This window comes from Dromiciops gliroides, chromosome 3, assembly GCF_019393635.1.
Source record: "Dromiciops gliroides isolate mDroGli1 chromosome 3, mDroGli1.pri, whole genome shotgun sequence".
NCBI lineage: Eukaryota > Metazoa > Chordata > Mammalia > Microbiotheria > Microbiotheriidae > Dromiciops > Dromiciops gliroides.
Window position 1 is genome coordinate 650,144,784 of NC_057863.1, and position 24,975 is coordinate 650,169,758.

General features: G+C 44.7%; 1 protein-coding gene across 1 annotated transcript; it reads right to left on the reverse strand.

Annotated features, from left to right (window-relative positions):
* Positions 1–2,382: 2,382 nt before the first annotated feature.
* Positions 2,383–15,849, reverse strand: LOC122748254 (carcinoembryonic antigen-related cell adhesion molecule 3-like). The gene is made up of 7 exons (XM_043993921.1): positions 15,786–15,849; positions 11,222–11,581; positions 10,006–10,117; positions 7,614–7,681; positions 5,281–5,342; positions 3,177–3,230; positions 2,383–2,478 (listed from the first exon to the last, which is right to left on the reverse strand). Exons 1-7 carry the CDS (start codon positions 15,847–15,849, stop codon positions 2,383–2,385), a joined length of 816 nt encoding a protein of 271 aa, XP_043849856.1.
* Between the last annotated feature and the right edge of the window lie 9,126 nt (positions 15,850–24,975).

The window sequence follows — 24,975 nt, forward strand, 5'->3', positions numbered from 1 at the left end:
AGAATTATCAAAGAAACTTTTACTGAAACACTATAATTATATTACAGCATGCCAAATGCAACTTTACTTCATTAAAATTATTAAATAAGCACAGCAAACAAGAAATAATGTTCTTTTGTGCTTCTGCTTTACTGGTTCATGATATGATTTGTTTGATATTAAAAAGGAGGGCAAAACTAAAGTCTCACTGAACTAGCAAAGAGGAAAACGTCGCATCATTTTTACCCCAATTTTTTTCAGACCCAGAAAAAAAAAAAGACTAAATGGATTTTTTAAAGTTGGAGATACCCATTTTCATTACTTAAATGATACTAAAAGCAATATCAGGGGCAGCTAGGTGGTGAAGTGGACAAAGCACCAGCCCTGGATTCAGGAGAACCTGAGTTCAAATGTGGCTTCAGATGCTTGATACTTACTAGCTGTGTGACCCTGGGCAAGTCACTTAACCCTCATTGCCCCGCCCCCCTCCCCCCAAAAAGCAATATCAGAATAAAATTTCTTCCTGGTAAAAGCAATTTTTGTATTTGTATGAAGAGGCTTTGTACTTAAGTCAGGTTGTGGCATTACAAAAACCCAGATTTGAAAAGGATTTCTGGGATCAGCAAAGGGTGGGGTGCAGAAAGGAGGCAACTCTTTGAAAGAAATCAGGTAAAAGAAAGTAAGTTGATGGGTTGGATACTAGATTAGATAAATAATGAAAGCACTTTATTTCTAAAAATACATAAGACCCAAATCCATTTGACTATATTCAGCTGAGGAATAATTGAGAATGATCATTCTTCAGCCATACTGGTGAACAGGAAGATTCAGTTCCAACAATTTTAAATTACTTGTAGCACATGTTAAGGTGTTTCTGTTTTTTTTTTTTTTTAGTGAGGCAATTGGGGTTAAGTGACTTGCCCAGGGTCACACAGCTAGTAAGTGTCAAGTGTCTGAGGCCAGATTTGAACTCAGGCACTCCTGAATCCAGGGCCGGTGCTTTATCCACTGTGCCACCTAGCTGCCCCGTGTTTCTGTTTTATATTAATCCCCACGGGCTTACCAGTGGTTTGCAATATATACGGTTTGATTTCTTTTTTTAAAAAAAGAAATTAATATAATGTAAAAATAAAAGGTTATCAAGATAATTTTTTTTTTTTTAGTGAGGCAATTGGGGTTAAGTGACTTGCCCAGGGTCACACAGCTAGTAAGTGTGTAAAGTGTCTGAGGCCGGATTTGAACTCAGGTACTCCTGACTCCAGGGCCGGTGCTCTATCCACTGCGCCACCTAGCTGCCCCAAGATAATTTTTTTAAAAGAGATCTTTGCGAAAGATTCCCAAATGAGCAAGATGAAATTTAATAGATATGAATGTAAAGGCCAAAAAAAGAAACTGGATAAACAGCTAGGAAAGCATTATATTAACAGCAAGTCATATGAAAAACGACTTAGAGGTTTCAGTCAGCTATATAGGAAACCACCGGAATGAATCATGGCAGGCAGGAGAGGCGCTGATACACCTGAGTCTTTGCCCTGATCCTGAAATGTTGCCCCCACCTCATCTCTGCCTCTGAATCCCAAGTTCCTTTTCAGGCTCTGCTATTTGGGCATTACTCTCCTCCTCCTACCTCGATCCCTTGTACTCTTTCCCTCCCCCACTCTCATCATTTTGTATTTATTTTATTTTTGTTTGTCTACATACATGTTGTGTGTTCCCCATTCATACAAGAAAACATAAACTTCCTGAGGGCAGGAAGACTGTTTTTTGTCTCTGTGGTTCCAGCATCTAGTGTTGTACCTCAACTCCTAAGTACCTACTATGTGGCAAATAGACAATATCTGTTTATTGAATGGAATTAAATTAATGCCATCCTTGGGCTGAATTCATAAAAATAAAGTACCTAGAACAAGGGAGATAAAAGTCTACACTAATCAGATCATATCTCTAGAATGGCAGAGCTGGGAGGGACCATAGAACATAGACGATCACAGCTGGGGAGTAAAGGGTGAGCCCTTGAAAACAGAACCTAGAACATTACTGTTCCCTGGGAGCTCTCATGTTCTCTTTTCAAAGGTTTCTCCCAGTTCTGTCATACCATGTTCTAATATCCTAAGCATACCCCGCCATCTCCCCTTCTCTGATGCTTTGATTTTATATAGTCCCTGTTGCCACTAGACAACGACCTCTAAATCTGAAGCCTAAGGATGTGACGGGATCTCCAGGCAGGACCTGGGCCCATGGTCACACTGAAGGCAGGTGATCCTTGGGGTCCAGGGAGAGACTCTCCTGAGTTTTACTGAGTGAACGCTCTTTTCCGCCACAGAATGCGTCCTGTCTCTGTGGAATGTTTCTGGATCCCAAGCGAAGGAGGTGATCCCAGAAGGGAAAAACAGAAGGACAGCCTCATCCTCTCAGGGGTCCGCCCTCTCCCCTAGGTGCCTGGACTGTTGGCCAGACCCTGACCTCATCATAAACATCCATTTTGCTGACGTCCAGTGCCTGTGAGAAGAGGAGAGATGGCTGAAACTGGCAGTCACAAGACTCAGACTTGAGTTGCAGTTCTGCTGATAACTTCTTTTATAACTATGAACAAATCAATGAACTCTCTCAGCCTCAGTTTCCTCCCAGTAACTTCTGCCCCACCGATTAGTGGGCAGGACAATGGGTTCTTCCCCAAACCTCCATTTAAGGAAGGAGCTCAGGCCAGGCATCTCTTCATTTCCCACCCAGCTATATTCCTTTAACTTCTCAATCATGACCTCCTCCCCACCCCAAGGTACTTCTCTCCCCATCCTTTTTCTTTTCTTCTTTTAAAAAATTTTTTTTTTTGGGGGGTGGGGCAATGAAGGTTAAGTGACTTGCCCAGGGTCACACAGCTAGTAAGTATCAAGTGGCTGAGGCCGCATTTGAACTCAGGTCCTCAGGGCCAGTTCTTTATCCACTGTGCCATCTAGCTGCCCCACCCCCCATCCTTTTTCAACATCTCTGTGTGTGTGGTCATTAGATTTAAGCTCCTTGAAGTAAAAAACTTTTAAAAATTTTCATGTGTATTCTCAGCCTTTAGCACAGTGGTGACACATAGTAGGTGCTCAAAAAATGTTCATTGACTGACTGAAAATAAAAAGATGGGGAAGAATTATAAGATCTCTAAGGCCCTTTTTAAAAGCTCAAATCCACGATCCTTGACCTCACAGTACCTGGTGAGGAGCCTCCAATATCTCTGGAGAGAAAATGGATGACAAGTCTTCTCCCTGTGAAAAAATAAGAGACATGGGTAGCACCATCCTCCCTCCATCCCCTCATTTTGCCAAGACTCAGGGATGGAGAAGGAAAAGAGCACCAGGGAGCACCAATGTGACAGTGGGCAGTGTAGCATGATGGAAAGAGCACTGGCTCTTCAGGCAGAGGAACTGAGTTCAAATCTCACCTCTGTTACTGCCTGCATGGCATTGGGCAAGTCACTCAATCTCTCTGAACCTCAGTTTCCTGAGATGTAAATGATGGACATAAACTAGAATTTGGGGGTTGCTTAACTTTTTTGGTGTCGTGGATGCCTTTGACAGTCTGATGAAGTACAGAATTGGCTTTTAAATGTATAAAATAAGATACATAAGATTACAAAGGAAGTATTAACCTTAGGGATTAATTCTGAGACCTACGTCTATGATTCAATGCAGGCGTAAGAAAAAGCAAGATGGTGGTGGGCATGAGAAGACAATTCTCAGGCCTTGACTCCAGTTTTCCCTTATCAGCTTGTGGCCTTTGGGTTGGCAGCTGGCTTACATGATGAGGGAGGAGATGCTGAAGGGTCACAGGGCACTAATTCACTTTGAGCTGCTTAGTCCCTCATAACCTTAACCAAGACCCTCCTGAAGACCACAAGTAGGACAGCATTTAGGATCCATGCTTTATTGGTTGAATTCACTTTGTTCCCTCCTTGTATAAGGGTGGCAGCAGTGTTTGGTAGGATTCAACAACTGGCCTTTATCTTCCCTAAAGTTCCCGGGAGCTGAGTGTGTTTAAAGGACTTGGCTTAAGTTCAACCTTCCACTTAGCACAATGCCTGGCACCTAGTAGGTACCATATAAATATTTATTCCCTTTCCCCTTCCCTCCTGAAATTACCCTCTGTCCATCATGAATCCATTTTGTATACATCAGAACATGCATTCATTCTAATGGTGAGACAACATTTATAGATGTATATATGTTGATATACACACATATAATATTTTTATACATGTATGCAGTATTCAGAGTGCTTCATATTCGTGTAAGTACATATATGTTTGTGTATGTATACACATCATATGTTCCTAAATAGTCTATGTACAGTTTGTGTGCCCCCCCCCACCCAAGAAATGGTAAGTTTCTTGAATTCAGGAACTCTTGTTTTTTGTCTGTGTATGAATATTGCATATGCAGAGATTTATTTCCCTAAATATAAACATATTATATGTGAATATATTTAATCCCCCTGAAGATATATGTTATATATGCATATATTTATGTTTATATGTTATCTCCCTCATTGGAATGTAAGCACTTTGAGGACAGTGACTATTTCAGTTTTGTCCTTGGATTCCCAGACCCTAGCAAAATGCCTGGCAGATAGTAGTCGCTTAATAAATGTGCATCGATTGAAGGCTTGACTATGGGGAAAGCTGTGGAAGATGTTTAAACATATTGCTATTTCTTCCCTTTCGTTGAGTCTATGGCTATGAGTAAAAACACTATGTACAGTTAGTAGGCTTGTCTGGTTGCTTGCATGGCACACTGCTTACACAAGATGTGCTTTCCTCATGTGCTTAGGGCTCTGTGACATACAGATGTACCAGAGAGAAGAGGCTGCTTTTCCTGTTGGAGGGATGGGGTTCATCACTGATTTATGAGGGGGAAATCCAAGGTGAAGCAATGGGAAAAGAACTCCGACTCTCCTACTCACTACCCATGAGACCTTGAGCAAGTCACTTAATCTTTTTTGGACCTCAGTTCTCTCAATAGTAAAATGAAGGGACTGTATGAGATAACTTCTAAGTCCCTCCCTGCTGACATTCTCTATTCTAAGGTCCATCTTAGCTCTGACAATCCATGTTCTAGGGTTCCTCCCAATTCCTACATACTTCCAACACTGCCCTCTGACATGCTATGCTTTGAAGACTCCCCTAGCTCTAACATGCCAGAGTCTATGGGTCTTTCTAATGAGAACACTGTTCTGTGAGGAGAATCTATGCCAGAGAGGAAGTGAGAGGAGAAATTGACATAGCCAGGGACCTGGGGCCAAGAATGAGGGTGTTCTCACCTGAGTAGTCAGGGTGATGCCTCGATGCCACTGATGGTTTTCATATACGATATCTTCTCCACCTGGAGGGGGGGAAATCCAGACAGGAAGTCCTCTCTGAACCTCAAGGACCAGAACTGTCTCTATGTCTCTCTCCAAGGTGAGATGTAAATTGCTAAAGGGGGAGAGGACCTCAGGAGCAAGGCCCCTGGGCACACCTCCTCTATTCTAGGCTATTAGAGGAGGGAGGGAACATATATGAGATGTGGAAATAGTCATGGAGAGTGGCAATTGCTCATCATTGTTATCAATGGCAATGAGTCTGAGAGGTAGGCTGATCTGGTGGCTGGAAAGTTGGCTTCAGAGGCAGGAAGACCAAGGTTCAAGTCTAGCCATCAATGCTTGGCTCTGTGACCCTCTGAAAATCTTAGTGTCCCAGACAGCTCTCTGAGCTTTTCAGTTGTGGAGCAGGTACCTGTCTACATTGGCAGAGGAACCTTGCCTTGGACCATTGATGAAATCACAAGTTCAGAAAACAACAACAACAATAATGATAATAGTTGAATTTCCATACCATTTTAAAGGTTACAGGGTGTTTCATAGACACATCTTTGATCCTCGGAAATAAATATCACAGAATCCCAGAGCTGGGAGAAGAAACACACTGGATGACAGAGTTAGTTTCCAGAAAAGGGCTGGGTGGGCTCAAGCATTGTGCTAAAGCTATTAAGATGAAATGCCATAGGGACAAATGAAAAGTCTTGCCCTTGGGTGCAATCAACTTTTCAGGAGAAACATGAACAGACAAGAGCTTCTCTAAAAAAAGAACTAGTGGTTTCAGTGGACTTCAAGTCATCAGGGTGATGTGGTGGCCAAAAGCGTGATCTTGGGTTGCATTGGGAGAGGCACAATTTCCAGGAATAAGGAAAAAATTGCCCTGTATGGACTTTGATGCAGTCAGAACATATTCTTTTGAGTGTCCTGTTTCCCTTATTAGATTGTAAACTCATGGAGGGCAGAGCCTTTCTTTTTAATATTGTATCCCCAGCGCTTAGCATAATGCCTGGCACATAGAAGATGCTTAATATTGTTTATCGACTGACTTACTGACTGGAGTATTGTGCTCAGTTCTGACTAACAAAGGTTAGGAAGGACATGAGAGTGTCCACTGGATTGTCACCAGAAGGCAGAGGGCCTGGAATTCATGTTATATGAGGAGTGGTTGAAGGAGCTGGAGATGTTTAGGCTGAAGAATAAAAGATAGAGATGGGGGTGGCAGAAGAGCTATTTTCAGGTATTTGAAGGGCTGTCATGTAAAAAAGGGATTAGACTTGACTTGTTTGACCCCCAAGAGAGCAGGATCAGGCGTCATAGGCAGAAGATGCCCAGGGCAGCTAGGTGGCACAGTGGATAGAGCACTGGCCCTGGATTCAGGAGGACCTGAGTTCAAATCCAGCCTCAGACACTTGACACTACTAGCTGTGTGACCCTGGGCAAGTCACTTAACCCTCATTGTCCCACAAAAACAAAAAACAAAATAAAGGGGGAGAAGACGCCCAGAGGCAGATTAAGGCTTGAGGTCAGGAAAAAGCCTCCTACCAATGAGAGTTGTCCAGAGTAGAACAGGTTACCTTGAGACAGGCAAGGTTCCTCTTGACTGGAGCTCTTCTAGTCAAGGCTGGAAGACCACTTGTCAGGGTATGTTATAGTGGGCCTTCCCTTCTCATATGTGCTAGACTAGATGACTACTGGGGTCCCTTCCAGCTCTGTAGTTCAGTGACAACTCACATATTTCACTGGTACATTTTGGATGAGGAGAGAGATCCAGGAATACTCCACCCCCTCTCCCATATGTTGGGTGAACTTAACACCCTCTCTTGTGGCGAACTTATCCTGGGGGCACATGGAAGAGAGTCCACAGAGAGACTGGGTTCTCTGTCCCTGTAGGAAACACCCTCATCAATGAGAATATAGATCTATTTGACTTGGAATATCTGTATTAAACCAGCCAAGAATACCTTAACTGGGGGGGAGGGGGTATTCTCCAATGACCCATGAATTGACCTGTTGTGATATATATAGGAAAAGCATTCCCAAGTGAGTTAAAAATGCAATAAGAATCTGAAGGAAAGCGGGACATGTGTGAGTACCCCCATTTTACAGATAATGAAACTAAGGTTCAGAGAGTCTTGTGACTCCTCCAGAGTCTCACAGTGAGCTTTAGAGCTAGGACTCTGTAATCAGACTCCCAACTCTAACTAAAGTATTCATCACACTAAGTCACACTGGTTTACTCTCAGATGGGGAAGGGGCAGCCCCAACAGACCCTTCCCTTCTCAAACTCAGAAACTCACCATTATTCCGATTTATAGAATGATTCCTTCGTCTTCGGACAGAATCTCCTCTCGTGGTCTGTGGAGACCTGTAGATCCAGGAGAGGGAAGAACACTGCTTCCATATGAAAAAATCTCTTCATTCCCACCTGTACTCCCATTCCCATGCTGATAACTGCCAAGGTCAGAGGCATAGCCAGGCCATCCGGTCAGTTAGAGAGCTTATTGGTGCCAACAGTTGGTTGGCAATGACATAGGTCAAGCCTGGGAGAATAAGAAGACCTCCTGGGTGAGCATCCTGGCAGTGAGAGGTGGAAGAATTTCTGACAGCTGGGTAGAATTCTGGGGAGTCTGGGAGTAGGCAGTGCCAGTATAAGAGTGGTCGATAGGGGATGTCCTAGAAGGAGTAGAGGGTGGAGTGGAGGACAAGGCATGAAAGGAAACAGGAGAGAGGGGTCAGTTGGTAGCATGGAAGCCTTGTAGGCATTCAGAGCTAAGGCATTGGGACTGTCAGCCAAGGAAGAGTCCATAGTAGATATGAGGAAGGTGCATCAGGAAGAAGGCAGAAAAGGAAAAATGAGAAGGTTTTAGAGAAATCTGAGAAGACCTGAATGAACTGATGCAGGGTAAGGTGAGTAAAACCCAGAGAGTATACAATAGCAATATTGTAAAGACAAACAGCTTGGAAAGACTTAGGAACTCTCATCAATGTAATGACCAACCACGATTCTAGAGGAGCTCTAATACAGCTTGCTACTCACCCACTGACAGGGGCTGGATGGACTCAAGGAGACAGAATGAAACAGATTTTTTTTCAGACATAACCCCTGTATGAATATTTTGCTTGACTCTGTTAATCTGTTACAAAGACTTTTTATTTTCATCATGGAATAACGGGAGGAGATAGTGTTGTCAAAAAATAAATAAAAAGAAGAGGGTCATGGAAACATTTTTTAAATACACAAAAGAGAACAGAAGGAAGTTCAGAAAGAAACAGAGGCAAGGAAGACAGACAGCTTTGGAAGTAACATGTTGATTCTATTAGATACTTTTTAAAAAAGCAATCTGTCATTCCCAAAGAAGAGATAGAAGAAGATACTTTCCCACTCATTCCTCTGCTGTGGAACACTACATACATAGTGTCCATTGTTGGGTTAGTTTTCCTCCAGTATCAATTAGTTTGACTTTTCCTCTACTTGTCTTTTTCTTTAAAAAAATTTTTGTTATAAGGGATATAACATATAAGGGCTAACTCTCCCCTCTCTCAGAGGGGAGGGATACAGTGGAAATTTTAGGCAATGCAAAAACACCAATACAAATTTACTTTTTTAAAAGATCAAACTATGTAGCTGAGATGTGCCATCTCACAAATAACTCTCTTTGTTCTCATTTGAATGTGGGAATTTTCGTTTGGTGGCTAAATTCAGAATCATAAATATCATAAATATCTAAATATTGTTTAATATATGTATATTATATATATATATATACATATACTAAATACCTCACACACATAAGTGTGTATATATGTATACATGTGTGTGTGTGTGTGTGTGTGTGTGTGTGTAGGTGTTAATGTCAATGTCAATGTAGTAGTCAATATAGTAGAAGGGAACCCAGGCAGCTCACATCAGGAAATGAAGCTTCAGGAAATAGGAAGAGGTGAAGTGGGGGTGGGATGGGGAACAACACATGGGACCTGGTGGGTGTATTGAGTATGACATCATGGGAGTCTGTATGCAGGCAATTGGAAACAGGGAAATCATGGGAACTGGAGTTGGGGGCAGGCAGGGGGTGTGGGGAGTCTCAGCAGGCATGTGGGATGAGGCAGGAAGGACATTCAGAAAAATGTTCCTTTAGAACAAAAACCAGCTTGAGGTGTGGGGTAAGGAGGGCTGGGGTTTAGGTGCAGGACTCCAATCCCCAGGAGAAACAGAGAGGTACAGGCCAAAACCCAAGTTCCAGGAAGCATACCAAGGCCAAGGCTATAACTGGGGAGGGGGGGGAGGGGGAGCAATGGTCCTAGCTGGAAGTACAAAGTGAGAGTAAGCTCATTAGAAAGGCTCAAACAGGGGATCTCTCTGATAGACTAAGAAAGAGGTTCTTGGGAAGGGATCAGCCGCACAGGGTTTTAGAACTGGGACTCGGGAACCTAGGCAAAGGGTTGGGTCTAGGGCAGGACCCCATTCACCCAGGGGATGGGTGAGAACAAGGCGAGGCACCAATCTCCCAGCAGTTGGATGCCAGTCAAGGATTGTGACTTGGGCTAAGATGATGGACCTTATCCTCGCACTTGGCTGAGGATAAGGTCAGAGGCCCCAGGGAGGTTGAATTAATGAGCAGGGCTGGGCTTATGCCTGTGCCCCAGAAAGGAATGGGTCCCACTAGAGTCTATTTATTGATCAGTTCTTACCCTCGAGTTCGCTTGAAGAAGAAGTAGCCCAGGACACCCATGATGACCCCACCAGCCAGGGCTCCGAGGACAATGCTGGCGACTAACCCAAAGTGGGAGGTCTTGAGAGAATCTGCCAAGGGAAGAGAGGGGACAGTCTGAGACTGAAGCCTGAAGACCTGAGTCCCTGAGTCCCTGAATCTGGGGTTGTGGTGTCCAGCCCCTGGAGCCCAAAGAGAAGGGACTCATCCAAGGTCTCACTACAAGTCTGACCGAGCTGAGACTTGAACCCAGGTGAATGGAGGACACTTTGTTCTCAGCCTTGTGGGGTGTGAAGGCTAAGACTTTGACCCAAGGGAACTCATGTTCTGTGAGGGGGAGGAAAAGCAGGGCTGCAGATAACTGGACACAAGGGCCTGTGGGAGAGCCTCTGGTATTATCAGGTCAGAACAGGGATGGTTCCCCATGGGAGAATGCTAGGGGCGAGGCTCTCAGGGAATGCAGATCTTCAGATGGGCTCTGAACAATAGGGAAGGGAGGATTCCCTGGGTGCCAAGGAGGTCAGGGCTGGGGCTTCCTGGAGAAGGTGGCATCCGACTTGAACCTTGAAGAGACCAGAAAGTCAGAGAGAAGCAGAGAAGTTCATGGAAGGGGGTAAGGGGTTAGGTGGGGGGAGAAACAAAGCCTGAGCCTTGTTTTCTCCAGTAAAAGAAATGTAGAGAATGGCTGGAAGGCAGGGCTTAAGAGGTGGGGCCAGGACACATCTTGAGAACTTCTATATATCAGGATGAACAGCATGAGTCGAAAGGGCAGCTAGAATCTGAGCAGCTACATGGTGCAGTGGACAGTGTTGGGCCTGGAGTCAGGAAAACCTGAGTTCAAATCCAGCCTTAGTCATTTAATACAAGCTTAATAAATACTTCTTACTGGCTGTATGATCCTCTACCCTTTCTTCATTCTTTCCCTCATGCTCAGATGAATCAGCCAACCAATCAAAAAACATTTCTTATGGACTCTGCCAAGCACACAAGATACAAAGACAAAATTGGAACTGCCCTTCCCCTCAGGTAGTTTACACTCCATCAGAATAGGCACGGTCCATGAGTTTGTCAGTGATCCACAGGGTGCCTCGCCATTATTATGAAATCCAGACACTGGGAGGGTTCTCTGTCTCCAGAAGAAGAGAAAATCTTTCAGAAATGGGTTGGATGATCTTAGTTCTTGGGAAGGCTCTTACCACTGATCTGCAAACGTCCCCGTCCCAACACAGGCTTCAAATGCGCAATGGCAACTTGTACGATGTAAACACCATCATCTCTGGAAGTGAGATTGGTGATAAGAAGGGAGCCATTTGGAAAAATGCTCTCCCGGCCAGTGTGGTCTAGTCCTTGAGTCTGCTCTCCCGACTGGACTGCATAGCTGACAATCTTGTTGGATTCCTCCGCCATCTGCCGGAACCAGGAATAACTCTGAGGCTCCTTTGGGATCCCATGGACAGACAGGGTGACATTGCTCCCAACTGACCCATGAGAAGGAATAGGTGCTATGCTCAGTTGGGCTGAAGAAGCTAGCTGGATGGAAGAGCTGAAGATTGTAGCTGAGAAGAAAGGGAGAAAGACAAGGTCAGCCCCTCTGGCCCCCTCCTAAGTTTGCACACAGCAAGTGTTTAATAAATGCTCATTCATTCATTCATTCACTCACTCACTCATTCATTAATTCATTCATCTTCCTAAGGGACTAGGGAAAAGGAGATAGTTTGACCTGTTACAAATACATGACTGTCACTAATTATGACTCATCATCTGTGTGACTTTGCTCAGATACTTTGGGATGGATGAAAGCAGATACCCTGGAGACAGGGATGGACAACTGAAGGCAGAATCATGCCCCCCACCCCCAGCCCAGAGAAGGGTGGGACCTGCCACCTGTCCTGGGGGCATCTCTCAGGGAGAGCCATCTCTTCAGAACCAACCCCCGGGCCTAAAGCTTTCCCCTAGAATCCACTGGGCTGAGAACTTGGAGCCAGAAGCCCTGTGTTCCAATCCCAGCTCTGACACTTACTTCCTGGTATGGAGAGGACCTACACTCATGACCTGGTCCTAATGAAGTGACTTGACCAGGAATGAGGAAGACCAGTGTTCAAATGTGCCTCAGACTTTTAGTGTCACCCAGGGCAAGACTTGGAGAAGAGCAGGTAAGGCTGTGGGCCCTTAGCCAATCATGGATCACAGGTTCTAGAACTGGCTCTGTTCCTTACTGACTGTGTGACCTTGAATATGTGGTTTAATCTCTCTGAGCCTCAGTTTCCTCACCTGTAAAATGAAGGGGTTGGACTAGATGGCTTCTCAGGGCTGGCCCAGCTCTAGGGCTGGGATCCTTGAAGATGCTTTTGTCCAGCCTCTACATCTTGCAGAGGAAGGAAATGACATCCAGGCAGAGAGAGTAACTTGCCCAAGGTTATGGAGTCAACTGGAAAGTCCCTGAGGGTCAGAACATGACCTGGCTGTACCTGAAGCCCAAGGATCTCCCCATTTTCAACTTCATTGTGTCTTTGAGCTGGTCCCTGACTTACTTCTCTCCCTCCTCTCCCTCCCTCCCTATCCTTGCCTCCTTCCCTCTCTCCTTCCCTGTCTCCCTTCCTCCTTCCTTCCTTCTCTCTCCCTCTCTCTTTCTATTCTTCCTTCCTTCCTTCCTTTCCTCTTTCCCTCTCTCCCTCCCTCTCTCCCTCTCTATCTTTCCCTTCTTCTTCCTCTCCCTCTCTCTCTGTCTCTGTCTCTCTCTCCCTCCCCCCCCCTCTTCCCCTTTCCCTCCTTCCTTTTCTCCCTGACACTTGGCCAGAGAGATAATGACCCCGGATTGCACTGAGGATTTTGGCCTGCCAAGGCCATTAGAGATATCTCCTTCAGTTCCCTCCCTCCTTATTCAGGGGAGGACCCAAGGCCAGAAGTTCAAGGATTTGTCTAAGGTTATTAGAGTAGCCCAGGGAAATCTCTGGCATCTCTGAGAGGCTCTAGAGATGCCCCCTCCTTTTCTCTGCGATCCCCTCACCCATCCTCTGGACCCCACCCCCACTCTGAATCCCCAAGTCTGGGATCTTCCTTCTCCAAAAACTTCCATCTCTCATCCTAACCTCAATAATTGGCATCTCCTCCCTGCCTGTGACCTCAGAGGTGGGGCTCTCATCAGAAGTGCCTGAGGGGGGCAGCTAGGTGGCGCAGTGGATAGAGCACGGGCCCTGGAGTCAGGAGTACCTGAGTTCAAGGCCAGCCTCAGACACTTAACACTTACTAGCTGTGCAACCCTGGGCAAGTCGCTTAACCCCAATTGCCTCACTAAAAAAAAAAAAAAAAAAAAAAAAAAAAGAAGTGCCTGAGGGAGGCACCCCCACCCCTCCTTATGAAACACCTGACCCCCTTGGGCATCTCAGAATGAGGCTGCTGTGTGGGACAGCCCAGCTATCTCATTTTGCAGAACTGGAAAGTAACAGAGAGTCCCAGAGGGGAAGGGGGGAGGATAATAATAATCCTGCTGGTCCTAATGAGGTTCACATCCAAGGCCTCCCCCTAAGGAAGCAGTGGAATAGGATAGAGGGAGCCCTGACTCAATAACCAGAGGACCTGGATCATCATTTTACTTATGAATAATAAAATATGAATAATCCCATATTTAAAAATAATATCTACATTTTATATTTTCTATAGTATTTGGATTTTATACTAAACACCATGTACATTATTCTTTTTTTTTTTAGTGAGGCAATTGGGGTTAAGTGACTTGCCCAGGGTCACACAGCTAGTAAGTGTTAAGTGTCTGAGGCCAGATTTGAACTCAGGTCCTCCTGACTCCAGGGCCGGTGCTCTATCCACTGTGCCACCTAGCTGCCCTACATTATTCTTTTTACCCAGAAATGATATGTAGATATAAATAATTCCATATTTTTAAAAATATATTCATATAATAATGTTATATATAACAATAAACAATCCCATTTGGGATGATTGTTTTAGCTATTATTACCTATGGGTCTTGGGGCATGTAATATCCCCACCTGTAAATTGAGGGGGTTTTAAGAACCCCTTCTGGTCCCCAACTCCAGTATCTGGGTGTGTCTTTTACTTTCCAGTGGCTGTTGTTTCAGGGCATCCTAGGCCTGTCTTCTATTCGCCCCTTCCCTTCTCTTCTCCCTGCCCCCAAACCAAGAAGACTTGGGTTTACTAGGTCCTCCTCAAACCTAGGACCTGCCTCCCCCAGAGCTTGGATCCCTCAGACAGTCCCTCCTATACCCAGGGATGACTTTCCTCCCTCCAATCCAAGGCCCCCAGATAGGTCCTCAGGATCCCAGGATTTAGAGTCCATCAATACACATAGGGTCTAGACCTGTGACTACACTGGTCTAGGGTACTTCCTGGTGGGAAAATTCCCTCCACTGCCACTGGCAAGCCCATTCTCTGGGGTTTATAGTCTTAGACAATTGACCAGGGTGCTGAGAGGCAGTGACTTTCCCAGGGTCACAACAGCACTTAACCTTGTCTTCCTGACTCCAAGGCTGGCCTTCTAGCCACTAGAATTGGAAAGACCCTTAAGACTACCTAGTCTAGAGGGGCAGCTAGGTGGCGCAGTGGATAAAGCACCAGCCCTGGATTCAGGAAGACCTGAGTTCGAATCTGACCTCAGACACTTGACACTTACTAGCTGTGTGATCCTGGGCAAGTCACTTAACCCTCATTGCCCTACCCCCCCCCAAAAAAGACTAACTAGTCTAGCCCTCTTGTTTCACAGATGGGGAAACTGAGGCCCAGGGAGACATAGTGACCCTCCCCTCAATATCACAGAGCTAGTAAAGAGCAGAGCTAAAACTTGAACCCAAGTTCTCTTATATCCTTGACTGCCTCCAGCTCTTGCCTGGGCTTCCTTCACCACTTTTTTTTTTTTTTTTTTTTTGCTGGGTAATGGGGGTTAAGTGACTTGCCCAGGGTCACACAGCTAGTAAGTCAAGTGGATTTGAACTCAGGTACTCCTGAATCCAAGGCCGGTTCTTTATCTACTGCGCCACCTAGCCGCCCCCCCCTTCACCACTTCTTAACCCAGATCATGATGATGCTCCCAATATATCTCCATCCTCTTTCTTCTCCCCATGACTTCCAACGCTAGGTCTGGGGCCAATCATTGACTCCCCTCACCAACCCTGTGGCTTCCCTGAACAAAGGCCTTCCTACCCCCCCCCCCCAGAGTCTATTTGTGCCATTTTCTCCTATTAAATGAAAATTTCCTGAGGCCAGGTGCTATCTTGTTTTGTTTTTTTTAATTTACTTCCCCAATGATTAGCATAGTGCTAATCACAGTGACCCCATTTGGAGTTTTCTTGGCAGAAATACTGGAGTGCTTTGCCATTTCCTTCTCCAGCTTATTTTACATATGAGGAAACTGAGGCAAACAGGGATAAGGGACTTGCCCAGGGTCTCACAGCTAATAAGTATCCAAGGCCAGATTTGAACTCAAGAAGATGAGTGGACCTGACCCCGGGCCTGGAGCTCTATCCACTGTGGCACCACCTAGCTGTCCTTTCCAGTACATAGTAGGTGGCTACTAAATGCTATTTCTGTCATTCCTTCCTTCCTGAATGAAATCATCCAGAATCCTAAAGATCCCCCCTCTCCACACTTACCCTCATTTTACAGGTAAGAAAACCAAGGTTCAGGGAAGGGAAGACCAGTGTCCCCTGCCTCAAGGCCACGAGTCAGGCAGGGTCTCCTGAACCCTAGCTCACAGCTCAGGGAATGGTCCCACAGCCTCTCTCTCACCTGTGAACAGGAGTCTCTTTAAACAGCCAGGCCAGCCATGGGGAAGGTGCCAAGGCATCTCCATGGGTCCGAGCTCTCCTCCCCTGCCCATAGAGCTGATGGTCCTCTGCCTGTGACTGTCACGGACTGGTGTTGCCTCTGGTTCACTCCCCTACTTGTTTAACTCCTCAAGGTCAGATCACATGGGCTCATTAAGGAAAGGACTTAGGTTCCAGATCTTAGGCTCCTCCCAGCTGCTGGATGGGTACAGTGGCTTCCTGCCTCTCCTAGGAAGTGTGTTTTTTCCTGTCCCCATGGGGAAGAAGGGAAACAAGTGCCCCATTTCCAATCAGGACCTCCCATTGGTGTGACCCCACCACTACCCCTCCTCCTGACTCCCCGTCAGACCTAGGGAGATTCAGGAGGCACAGGGTGAAGGGCATTCCTCCAACCTCATTCTGAGGTTCTCTTTAGAGGAGAGAGAAGCCTCCTTGTCCAGAAAAGAATGGATTTCCTCATCCCCTCTTGGCCTTGATCACTTTCTTAGGGTATGAGGCCTCAGGTCTGACCCAGCTGCTTCTGTGAGGCTAGGGCCTAGGGTACAGACCCATCTGGGTCAAAGGTCACCATGTATGTGCTTTCTTGGGAACTTCCCTGTGATTCTGAAGGAAAAAGTCATGGGAGGAGATTTGACTCCCTTTCCCAACAGCAGGGCCAGTTGGAGGATCTACTTCTTCTTGAGACCTGGGAGGGGGTAAAGCGGATTCAGGGGGTGGGGCTGGGAAGAGACAGTCAGGAGCAGTCTTCAGCACCATCTTTCTTCTAGGAGTCTATCCATTGATTCCATTCATGGGGAGCAGCTAGGTGGCGCAGTGGATAGAGCACTGGCCCTGGATTCAGAAGGACCTGAGTTCAAATCTGGCCTCAGAGACTTAACACTTTACTAGCTATGTGACCCTGGGCAAGTCACTTAACCCTCATTGCCCTGCCAAAAAAAAAAAAAAAAAGAATGAAGGATTCCATCCATGACTTCTCTCCCTAGATTCTCCCCAAGTATTCTCTCCATGAGTATTCTCCAATTTCTTTCAGTATGTTCTCATCGGTGGATGAAGAATGCCTATTTTACCACACACAATTACATGCATTTGGCTAGAACACTATCTTGTCCATCAGCCCATCTATCTTGGACAGCATGCCCATGAACAACAAAGTCAGGCCCAACACCCAGCATGGGCCTTTTCTTTTTTTTTCTTTTCCCCTTTTTTTGCAGGACAATGAGGGTTAAGTGACTTGCCCAGGGTCACACAGCTAGTAAGTGTCAAATGTCTGAGGCTGGATTTGAACTCAGGTCCTCCTGAATCCAGGGCTGGTGCTTTATCCACTGTGCTACCTAGCTGCCCCCTCCCCCCCCAGCATGGAACAGAAGGAGGAGGGTACTATGGCCTGCTTTGGGGGAAATTACAATGCTCACTCAATGCCCTCCATATTTTCCCTGAAACAAAGGCCCATCTTTTCAAAACCAGTATTTTTCCAGTGACTTGACAAGGCCGTGAGACATGGAACATGATGGCCTCTACCCAACTGAAGTTGATGGTCCCCATGAAAGGCAATGGAGAATGTGAGCAGGTAATGATACATTAAAAAAAAGGAATCCAGCAGGAGAAGGGGATGGAATGGGCATCATCAAAGATCAAGGAAATGTCCAACTGGTCACAAATGTGGGCTGGCCACAAGATCCACACCCTCCATTGGTAACCATCACAGACAAAAGTAGTACAGAAAGGAATGGGCTGGTTCCTTTGGGCATCATTGGATGCTGTTAATCCATCAATAAACAAGCATTTATTAAGTATTTGAGTTTAAATCTTGCTTGAGAAACTGTGTCACCTGGGCAAGTCACTTGACCACTCAGTTTCCTCATCTGTAAAATGGGTATCATATTAGCACCTATGGCCCAGGATGGTTGCAAAAAGCAAATGAATCAACATATGTAAAGTGCTTTGCAAACCCCAAAGTGCTATGTTATGTTGGCTATTATTAGTGTTGTTTGTTGTTGTTTTCATCACCATTACCATTATGTACCAGGTGCCATGGTAGGTGCTTGTTGAGGATGTATGCAAAATAAATACACAGTGATTTGGGGGGAGGCAGTGGTGACCAATGACTAGGGGAAGGCCTCTTAAAGAAGGTGGCTCTTGAGCTGACCCTTGAAGGGAGCTACAGGTTCTGAGAGGCAGAGATTAGGAAAGAAAACATTCGGGAAATAAGAGACAGCCTATACAAAGGCATGGTGGCGGGAAATGGAATATCATGCATGAGGTTCAGGAGGAAGACCAGTTTGGCAGAACTAAAGAGTTTGTAAAGAGTGACTAATAACATTGTGAAATTAATTTAGAGCCAGCTTGCAAAGGGCCTTAAATGCCAAACAAAGGAGTCTGCATTTTCTCTTAGAGGCAATAGTGACATAGTGAAGCTTCTTGGGCAGGGGAATGACACAGTCTGAGCTACGCTTTCAGAATTTCACTTTGCTAGTGTTTTGTGACAGTCCTCTGGCATAAGGGAGACCCTGGCAGAGAGGACATAGGGTTCCTCCCTTGCTTTCTATAACTCAGGCACTAGCATAGGTGTGGCTATCAATAGGTTGAGTCCTTATCCGGGTAACCAGTGTAACGAATGAAAAGTCCAAGAGACATAATTTCTCAAAGGTGCCTCGTGGAGGTCACTTGAATGTGTCCCTGAGGGTGGAAATCAACTTTGGTTGGTTAACAATCAATGAGGGGGTTGTGTTGTTTATATAATTGCTATGGACACCAGTTTGGGGTAAGTAATATCAATATTTTGTTTTGTTTTGTTTTGTTTGCAGGGCAATGGGGGTTAAGTGACTTGCCCAGGGTCACACAGCTAGTGTCAAGTGTCTGAGGTTGGATTTAAACTCAAGTCCTCCTGAATCCTGGGCCAGTGCTTTATCCACTGCGCCACCTAGCTGCCTTCGGATTGACCATATGTTTCCCTAACTTCTCATTGTCTCCGGCTGTATGGTAGAGAAAGCTTCAGCATGCCCCCAATAGACCATGTGCTCTCAAGGAGACCTGGGTGAGAGAGAGAGAGAGAGAGAGAGAGAGAGAGAGAGAGAGATGGAGGAGGCTAAAAAAGGGTTAACAGATAAATTGAAGCTTGAGTTCTTATCAATAGTACCTAAAAGGGTTAACAGAGAGAGTAAGGTTTGTGTTCTTATCAATAGTACAGTAACCGGGGGCAGCTAGGTGGCTCAGTGGATAAAGCACTGGCCCTGGATTCAGGAGGACCTGAGTTCAAATCCAGCCTCAGACACTTGACACTTACTAGCTGTGTGACCCTGGGCAACTCACTTAACCCTCATTGCCCCCCCCCAAAAAAAAATAGATGCAGAAAGAGCCTTTGGATAATATAGCACTTAATAGTACAGTAACCAAGAGGGTTCTAGTCCCTATCAACCCTTAGTTGATACTAAGACATAAGACAGAGATAGTAACCAGGGACCATTAACCATTAATATCCATTAATTTTCCTAGATGACAGGACACCTAGAAACCAGATCTTAAGTAAAGAGATATCAAAAACACAGAGACCTCTGGGTCTGACAAGTTTAAGCATGTCTTTAGGAACATGTGCAGAAAGGACCAAATGTGTCCTTAGGTTCACCTTATAACATGTAAACCCCAAAACCACACCTCCAAGGAAAAAGGTACCCATCTCGAAGGTTTTCTTAGGACCTCAGGAAGTCCAAATTAGGATAAGACCTCCCATGTACCTCCTTAAGGAAGAGATTAAGATAATGAGGAAATAACCTACTTTTTCTCACTATAAATATAACTATTCTTCTTCCCCCTATTAGAGACACCTATCTCCTTTGGGTGCTTCTCCTTATGGCCCCACAGTATTTTAATAAAACTTGGGAAACTGAGTCATTAAGTCTTGTAATTCTTTTGGGACATCTCATGATCAATGTGATCAATTAAATTCATCCCTACTACAAGAGAACAAGAGAGGCCATGTGGTCCCAGAAAGTCAAGAGACAGAGAAAGAAACAGAAACAGAGACAGAGACCATGTGGTCCCTGAGAGCCAAGAGAAGCTAACATGGCTACCTGTCCAGATATTTTATCCCCCCCTTTTCTTTTGGTTGGGCAATGAGGGTTAAGTGACTTGCCCAAGGTCACCCAGCTAGTAAGTGTCAAGTGTCTGAGTCTGGATTTGAACTCAGGTCCTCCTGATTTCAGGGCCAGTGCTTTATCCACTGTGCCATCTAGCTGCCCCAATTTTATCCCTTTTGATAGAAGTGGGTCATTATACATTGATCAAATCTAATTGGTTAGCATCATTCAACTCTATTGGTTGACATGACTTGAAGGTGGTCTACATTAAAATGAACTCTAGTAATGATATCTGGGAAAAGAATGAAAAAGAGGGGCAGCTAGGTGACACAGTGGATAGAGCACTGGCCCTGGATTCAGGAGGACCTGAGTTCAAATCCAGCCTCAGACACTTGACACGTACTAGCTGTGTGACCCTGGGCAAGTCACTTAACCCCAATTGCCTCACCAAAACAAACAAAGAATGCAAAAGAAAAAAAAAAGCAGCTCAAGTTGCTCAAGGCAAAATCCATTATCTAGGTATGGTTTAGTCCCTTCAGTCCTTCATCCATCTAGGCAAAAGAATCTATCTCCTGTTTCCTTGGGTTTGTCCCAAATGAGATTTGATGAAGTTTCTCTAGGAGAACTGGACTTTCTGGAGTGGGGAGGGGGAAGGGGGAGAGGAAGGACTGATTCTTGGGTGCCCAAGAAATCAATTACTAATAATTATTTTCTCTCAGGGTAGACATAATAAGGAAGTGGGAAAAATATCTTTAGCTCCTCCTGCAGAGAACATGATCTAATCATAGACTCAACTGCCTCCAGCAATCTGGACAAAAGAATCCATGTCTATCTAGACCACTCTGGTTGGTTTTCCCCTTCAGAAACTAGGTCATCCGAAATTCTAGTGGAAGGTCCCCAGGACAGGAGCTTTTTTCCTAATGATAAGATCTCACCTAGACTGGATTCTGTTCATAAGGTCTTCTAGTTGGGTGGGGTACCATCCAAGATCAAAAAATAATTTGGGCAATCTCATCTTTCAGCAATGTCCTTCAGCAGCTGACTGAATAACCTACAGAGGTTGGTTTCTGAATGAGGAAATAGGAAGAAAAACAACCCTTAATCTTAATTTAATAATTGGTTATTAATATAAGAAAAAAAAAGAGAATCAAACACTCTCGATAAAACACCAAAGAAAAATAGTCACATAAAAGTGGAAGAAATCTTTTAACAACCCCCCCCACACACATACACACAAATTTATTTACATTTTTATTAAAGCATAATAACCACACAATATCTCTTTCTAAAATTCAATTTTATTTTAATTTTAGTTTCAAATTCTTTACCTCTCCCTTTCCCCTCCTCTAATCATTGAGAAGGCAGGAAAACAAAAACTCATTACAAATATGTATTATTGTTCAGTCGTTTCAGACTCTTCGTGACCCCTTTTGAATTTTTCTTGGCAAAGATTCTGGCATGGTTTGCCATTTCCTTCTCCAACTCATTTTACAGATGAGCAAACTAAGGTGAACAGGGCTAAGTGGCTTTTCAGGGTCACATAGCTGGTAAGTGTCTGAAGCCAGATTTGAACTCTGGAAGATGAATCTTTTTGACTCCAGGCCTGGGATTCTATGAACTATGGCGCCACCTAGTGGCCCTACAAATATGTATATTCTTGCAAGACAAATTTCCACATTAGCTATAAGAAAGCAAGAAAAAGAAAGAGAAAAAACCAAACAAACAAACAAAAACCTTCAATCCAGGTAATGGCATTAAAGAAAAATCCAGTAATAGTGACTCCAGAATCAAAGTCTAAGGTTCGAAGGGGCCGTAGAGACCAACTACCCTATTTTGTAGGGAAAGGAATTCCCTGGTTACACAGAGCCAGGATTTAAATCCAAGCCTCTGATGCCAAATCTAGGGCTCTTCTTTCCACTAACTTGGAAACTACAAACTTGTTACTTAAGTTTCTACTCCGCTGACTCCTCATTTCTAAAAAGAAGCTACTACTTATACAATCCACCCTCTTATTCAGTGTGTGAAAGAGCATCCTTGTGCTGTGTACATGAAGGGAGATGTGACTCCTGATTGGTTAAGAGAATGTTGAGCACAATGTGAACTTATCTCAGTTGGTTATAGGGACAACAGTTTTTCAAAGAAATGCCATTTTCGAGTGGCAGATATGTTTGAATGGGGGACTGAACATCCTTTGTTTTTATTTTTGTTTTTGTTTCTTTAGTGAGGCAATTGGGGTTAAGTGACTTGCCCAGGGTCACACAGCTAGTAAGTGTTAAGTGTGGAGGCCAGATTTGAACTCAGGTACTCCTGACTCCAGGGCCGGTGCTCTATCCACTGCGCCACCTAGCTGCCCCACTGAACATCCTTTGGAGCCAAGGACTTGCATGGAAAAACAATTCTATAATGTTCTTATACTAGGAGTCTACTATACTAGATGTTGCTAGGGGCACAATGGAGAGACCACTGGGCCTGGAGCTAGGAAGACCAGAGTTCAAATCTGGCCTCAGAGGCCTACCAGCCATGTGCCTGACCTTGGACAAGTCACTGGTCTCTGTATGTCTCAGTTTCTTCAGTTGTAAGATGGGGGTAATAATAGCATCTACCTCAAAGGGCTGTTGTGAGGATCAAATAAGATAACACTAGTAAAGTGGGGCAGCTAGATGGCGCAGTGATAGAGTACTGGCCCTGGATTCAGGAGGACCTGAGTTCAAATCCGACCTCAGACACTTGACACTTACTAGCTGTGTGACCCTGGGCAAGTCGCTTAACCCCAACTCCCTCACCAAAATAATAATAATAATAATAATAATAATAATAGTAAAGTGTCTGGCATATTAGTGGATGCTTCATAAATGCTTGTTCCCTTCCCTACTCATACTTCCTGCACTCTCTCACAACTGCTCCATACTCTTCCACACACAGAAAGGCCTTATTTTTTAGCCTCACCTGCTCCACTAGTGGACGCATTGAGGGCATTCAGACACAATTTAATAATCCCGACTGGGGGGGGCAGCTAGATGGCACAGTGGATAGAGCAACGGCCCTGGATTCAGGAGTACCTGAGTTCGAATCCGGCCTCAGACACTTAACACTACCTGTGTGACCCTGGGCAAATCACTTAACCCCATTGCCTCACAAAATAATAATAATAATAATAATCCCGAGGGGGGAAGTGTGATGAATGACTACAGACAGGGAAATTCTGTCTCCCTCTCCACACAAAGACATTGACTTCCATCAGCCTTTGCCTAGGGTCATCAAAGCCAATAGCTTGGTGTATTCAAGGGTGGCACATCGTCTATTTTGGATGGAATGTGGGGAAGCAGAGATGGGGAACGTGGCAAGGCTGAAGCCATGGCATGGGGCTTTGAATGTTTGGAGCAAGGAAGTGAAGCAAGAGAGGGATGTGTTTGACGTTGGGCCGGAGGCAGAGAAATGTAGAAGTCTAAGACTTTGGGAGGTGGGAGGGAAAGAGTAGAGGCAGAGAGATGGGGTGCATGGAGCCCAAGAAGTGTCAGGAGACAGAATCCAGGAGGAAGGGGAAAAGCAATCTGACAGTTCTCCCTTTCTCTAGCTCAGGGACTCAGAGGCGGGAGATTTCAAACCCCCAAATCTGCCATTCCCCTTTTGCCCCCACCTTGGAATTTTTAGAGGTTTTGGCACTGGGGTACCCAGCTCAGAAGTGGCACCAAGGTCACCCTATAAATCTCTTGGTCCAATCAGACCCCCAGAGTCTGAATCCACCAAACATGAGGCCTCAGTGAAGGCCAAGGGGTCCTGCCTTCAAAGGGATGGATCGCACCTTCAGGGAGGAAGACTTAGGAACCTGCATTCCCCATTTGTGGCCACAAGGTGGCAGCAAGGACAGGTGCAATGTTCAATTCAACAATTACTTTGTTTAAGGCTACCTCCCAGCACTTGGAATAACAGACAAAAACCCTTCAACTCAGGAAACACATTCTATTGGAGTGAAACAAACACACACTCCTGCACTAGAAACTTCAGGGAATTTTTCCCCTTTGGATGAGATCTGGGATTCTCTCTCCTGACTGAGCTGGGTTTTCTTGCTCCCAGTGAGAGAACTCCTTCCGTCTGTATTGCCTGGTATATATATTCTCCTGTGTATATCTTCTCTGGTTTCTATTTTGCTACTTATTTGTATAAATGGGTTTCTTTGTTCTTTGCTATATTGTGTTCATTGTGCAACTGGTGGGAAGGGAGGGCAACTTGAAAGCATTGTAGATTGTGATGGATGTTAATAAACATTCAATAAAACGTGGGCACAACCAAAACACAAGCTTGGGTAAATGTTTTGGGTCGATCCAGGAGCTGGGGAAACCCAAAATAACTTGTGGCCATTTCTAGCATTCCTGGAGAGTTATTGAGGTCAGCATGACATTCTAGGTTCAAATAATCTCTAAGCAGGTTTGCGCTCCTTTCACTAGCCAATCAAACTCAGCACCAAGGTGGAGTTCCAGGAAAAAGCCAACTCACAGGAGGCATCATCTCTGGTATAGGTATGGTTATTCCAGGTGGAGAGTGGAGACAGTGGCAGGAAAGACAGCAAGATGTCTAGTGTGTGGGTGGTTTACAAAGTCTCTGAGGTTTACAAGGGTCTTCAACTCAAACTAAATGTTGGGAAAATTAGATTTTTTTGACCTGTTGAGACTTATGAATGGGAATATATATGTGTGTGTATACATACATATACATACATACATACATATAAAACATATAGATATAAAAATACATACACACTAGCTGTATGACCCTGGGTAAGTCACTTAATTCCAATTGCCTTACCAAAAAGAAATATTAAAAAATTTAAATAAAAAAATACATACACACATACATGTGTTTATTATATATACATATATATTTATTCATACATAAATACACTTATTTATTTATTCATTCATTCTTTCATCTGTTTGCTTGTTTGTTTGTTTATTTATTTATTTTTCCCCTCAGCTTCACAGGGGACTCATAAGTATACTGATCTTAACTACTGTTTTCACCTCCTCAGATTTAGCACGGCTATATGGAGTTATCAGTTTTTGCAACTCATAGCCTAAATAA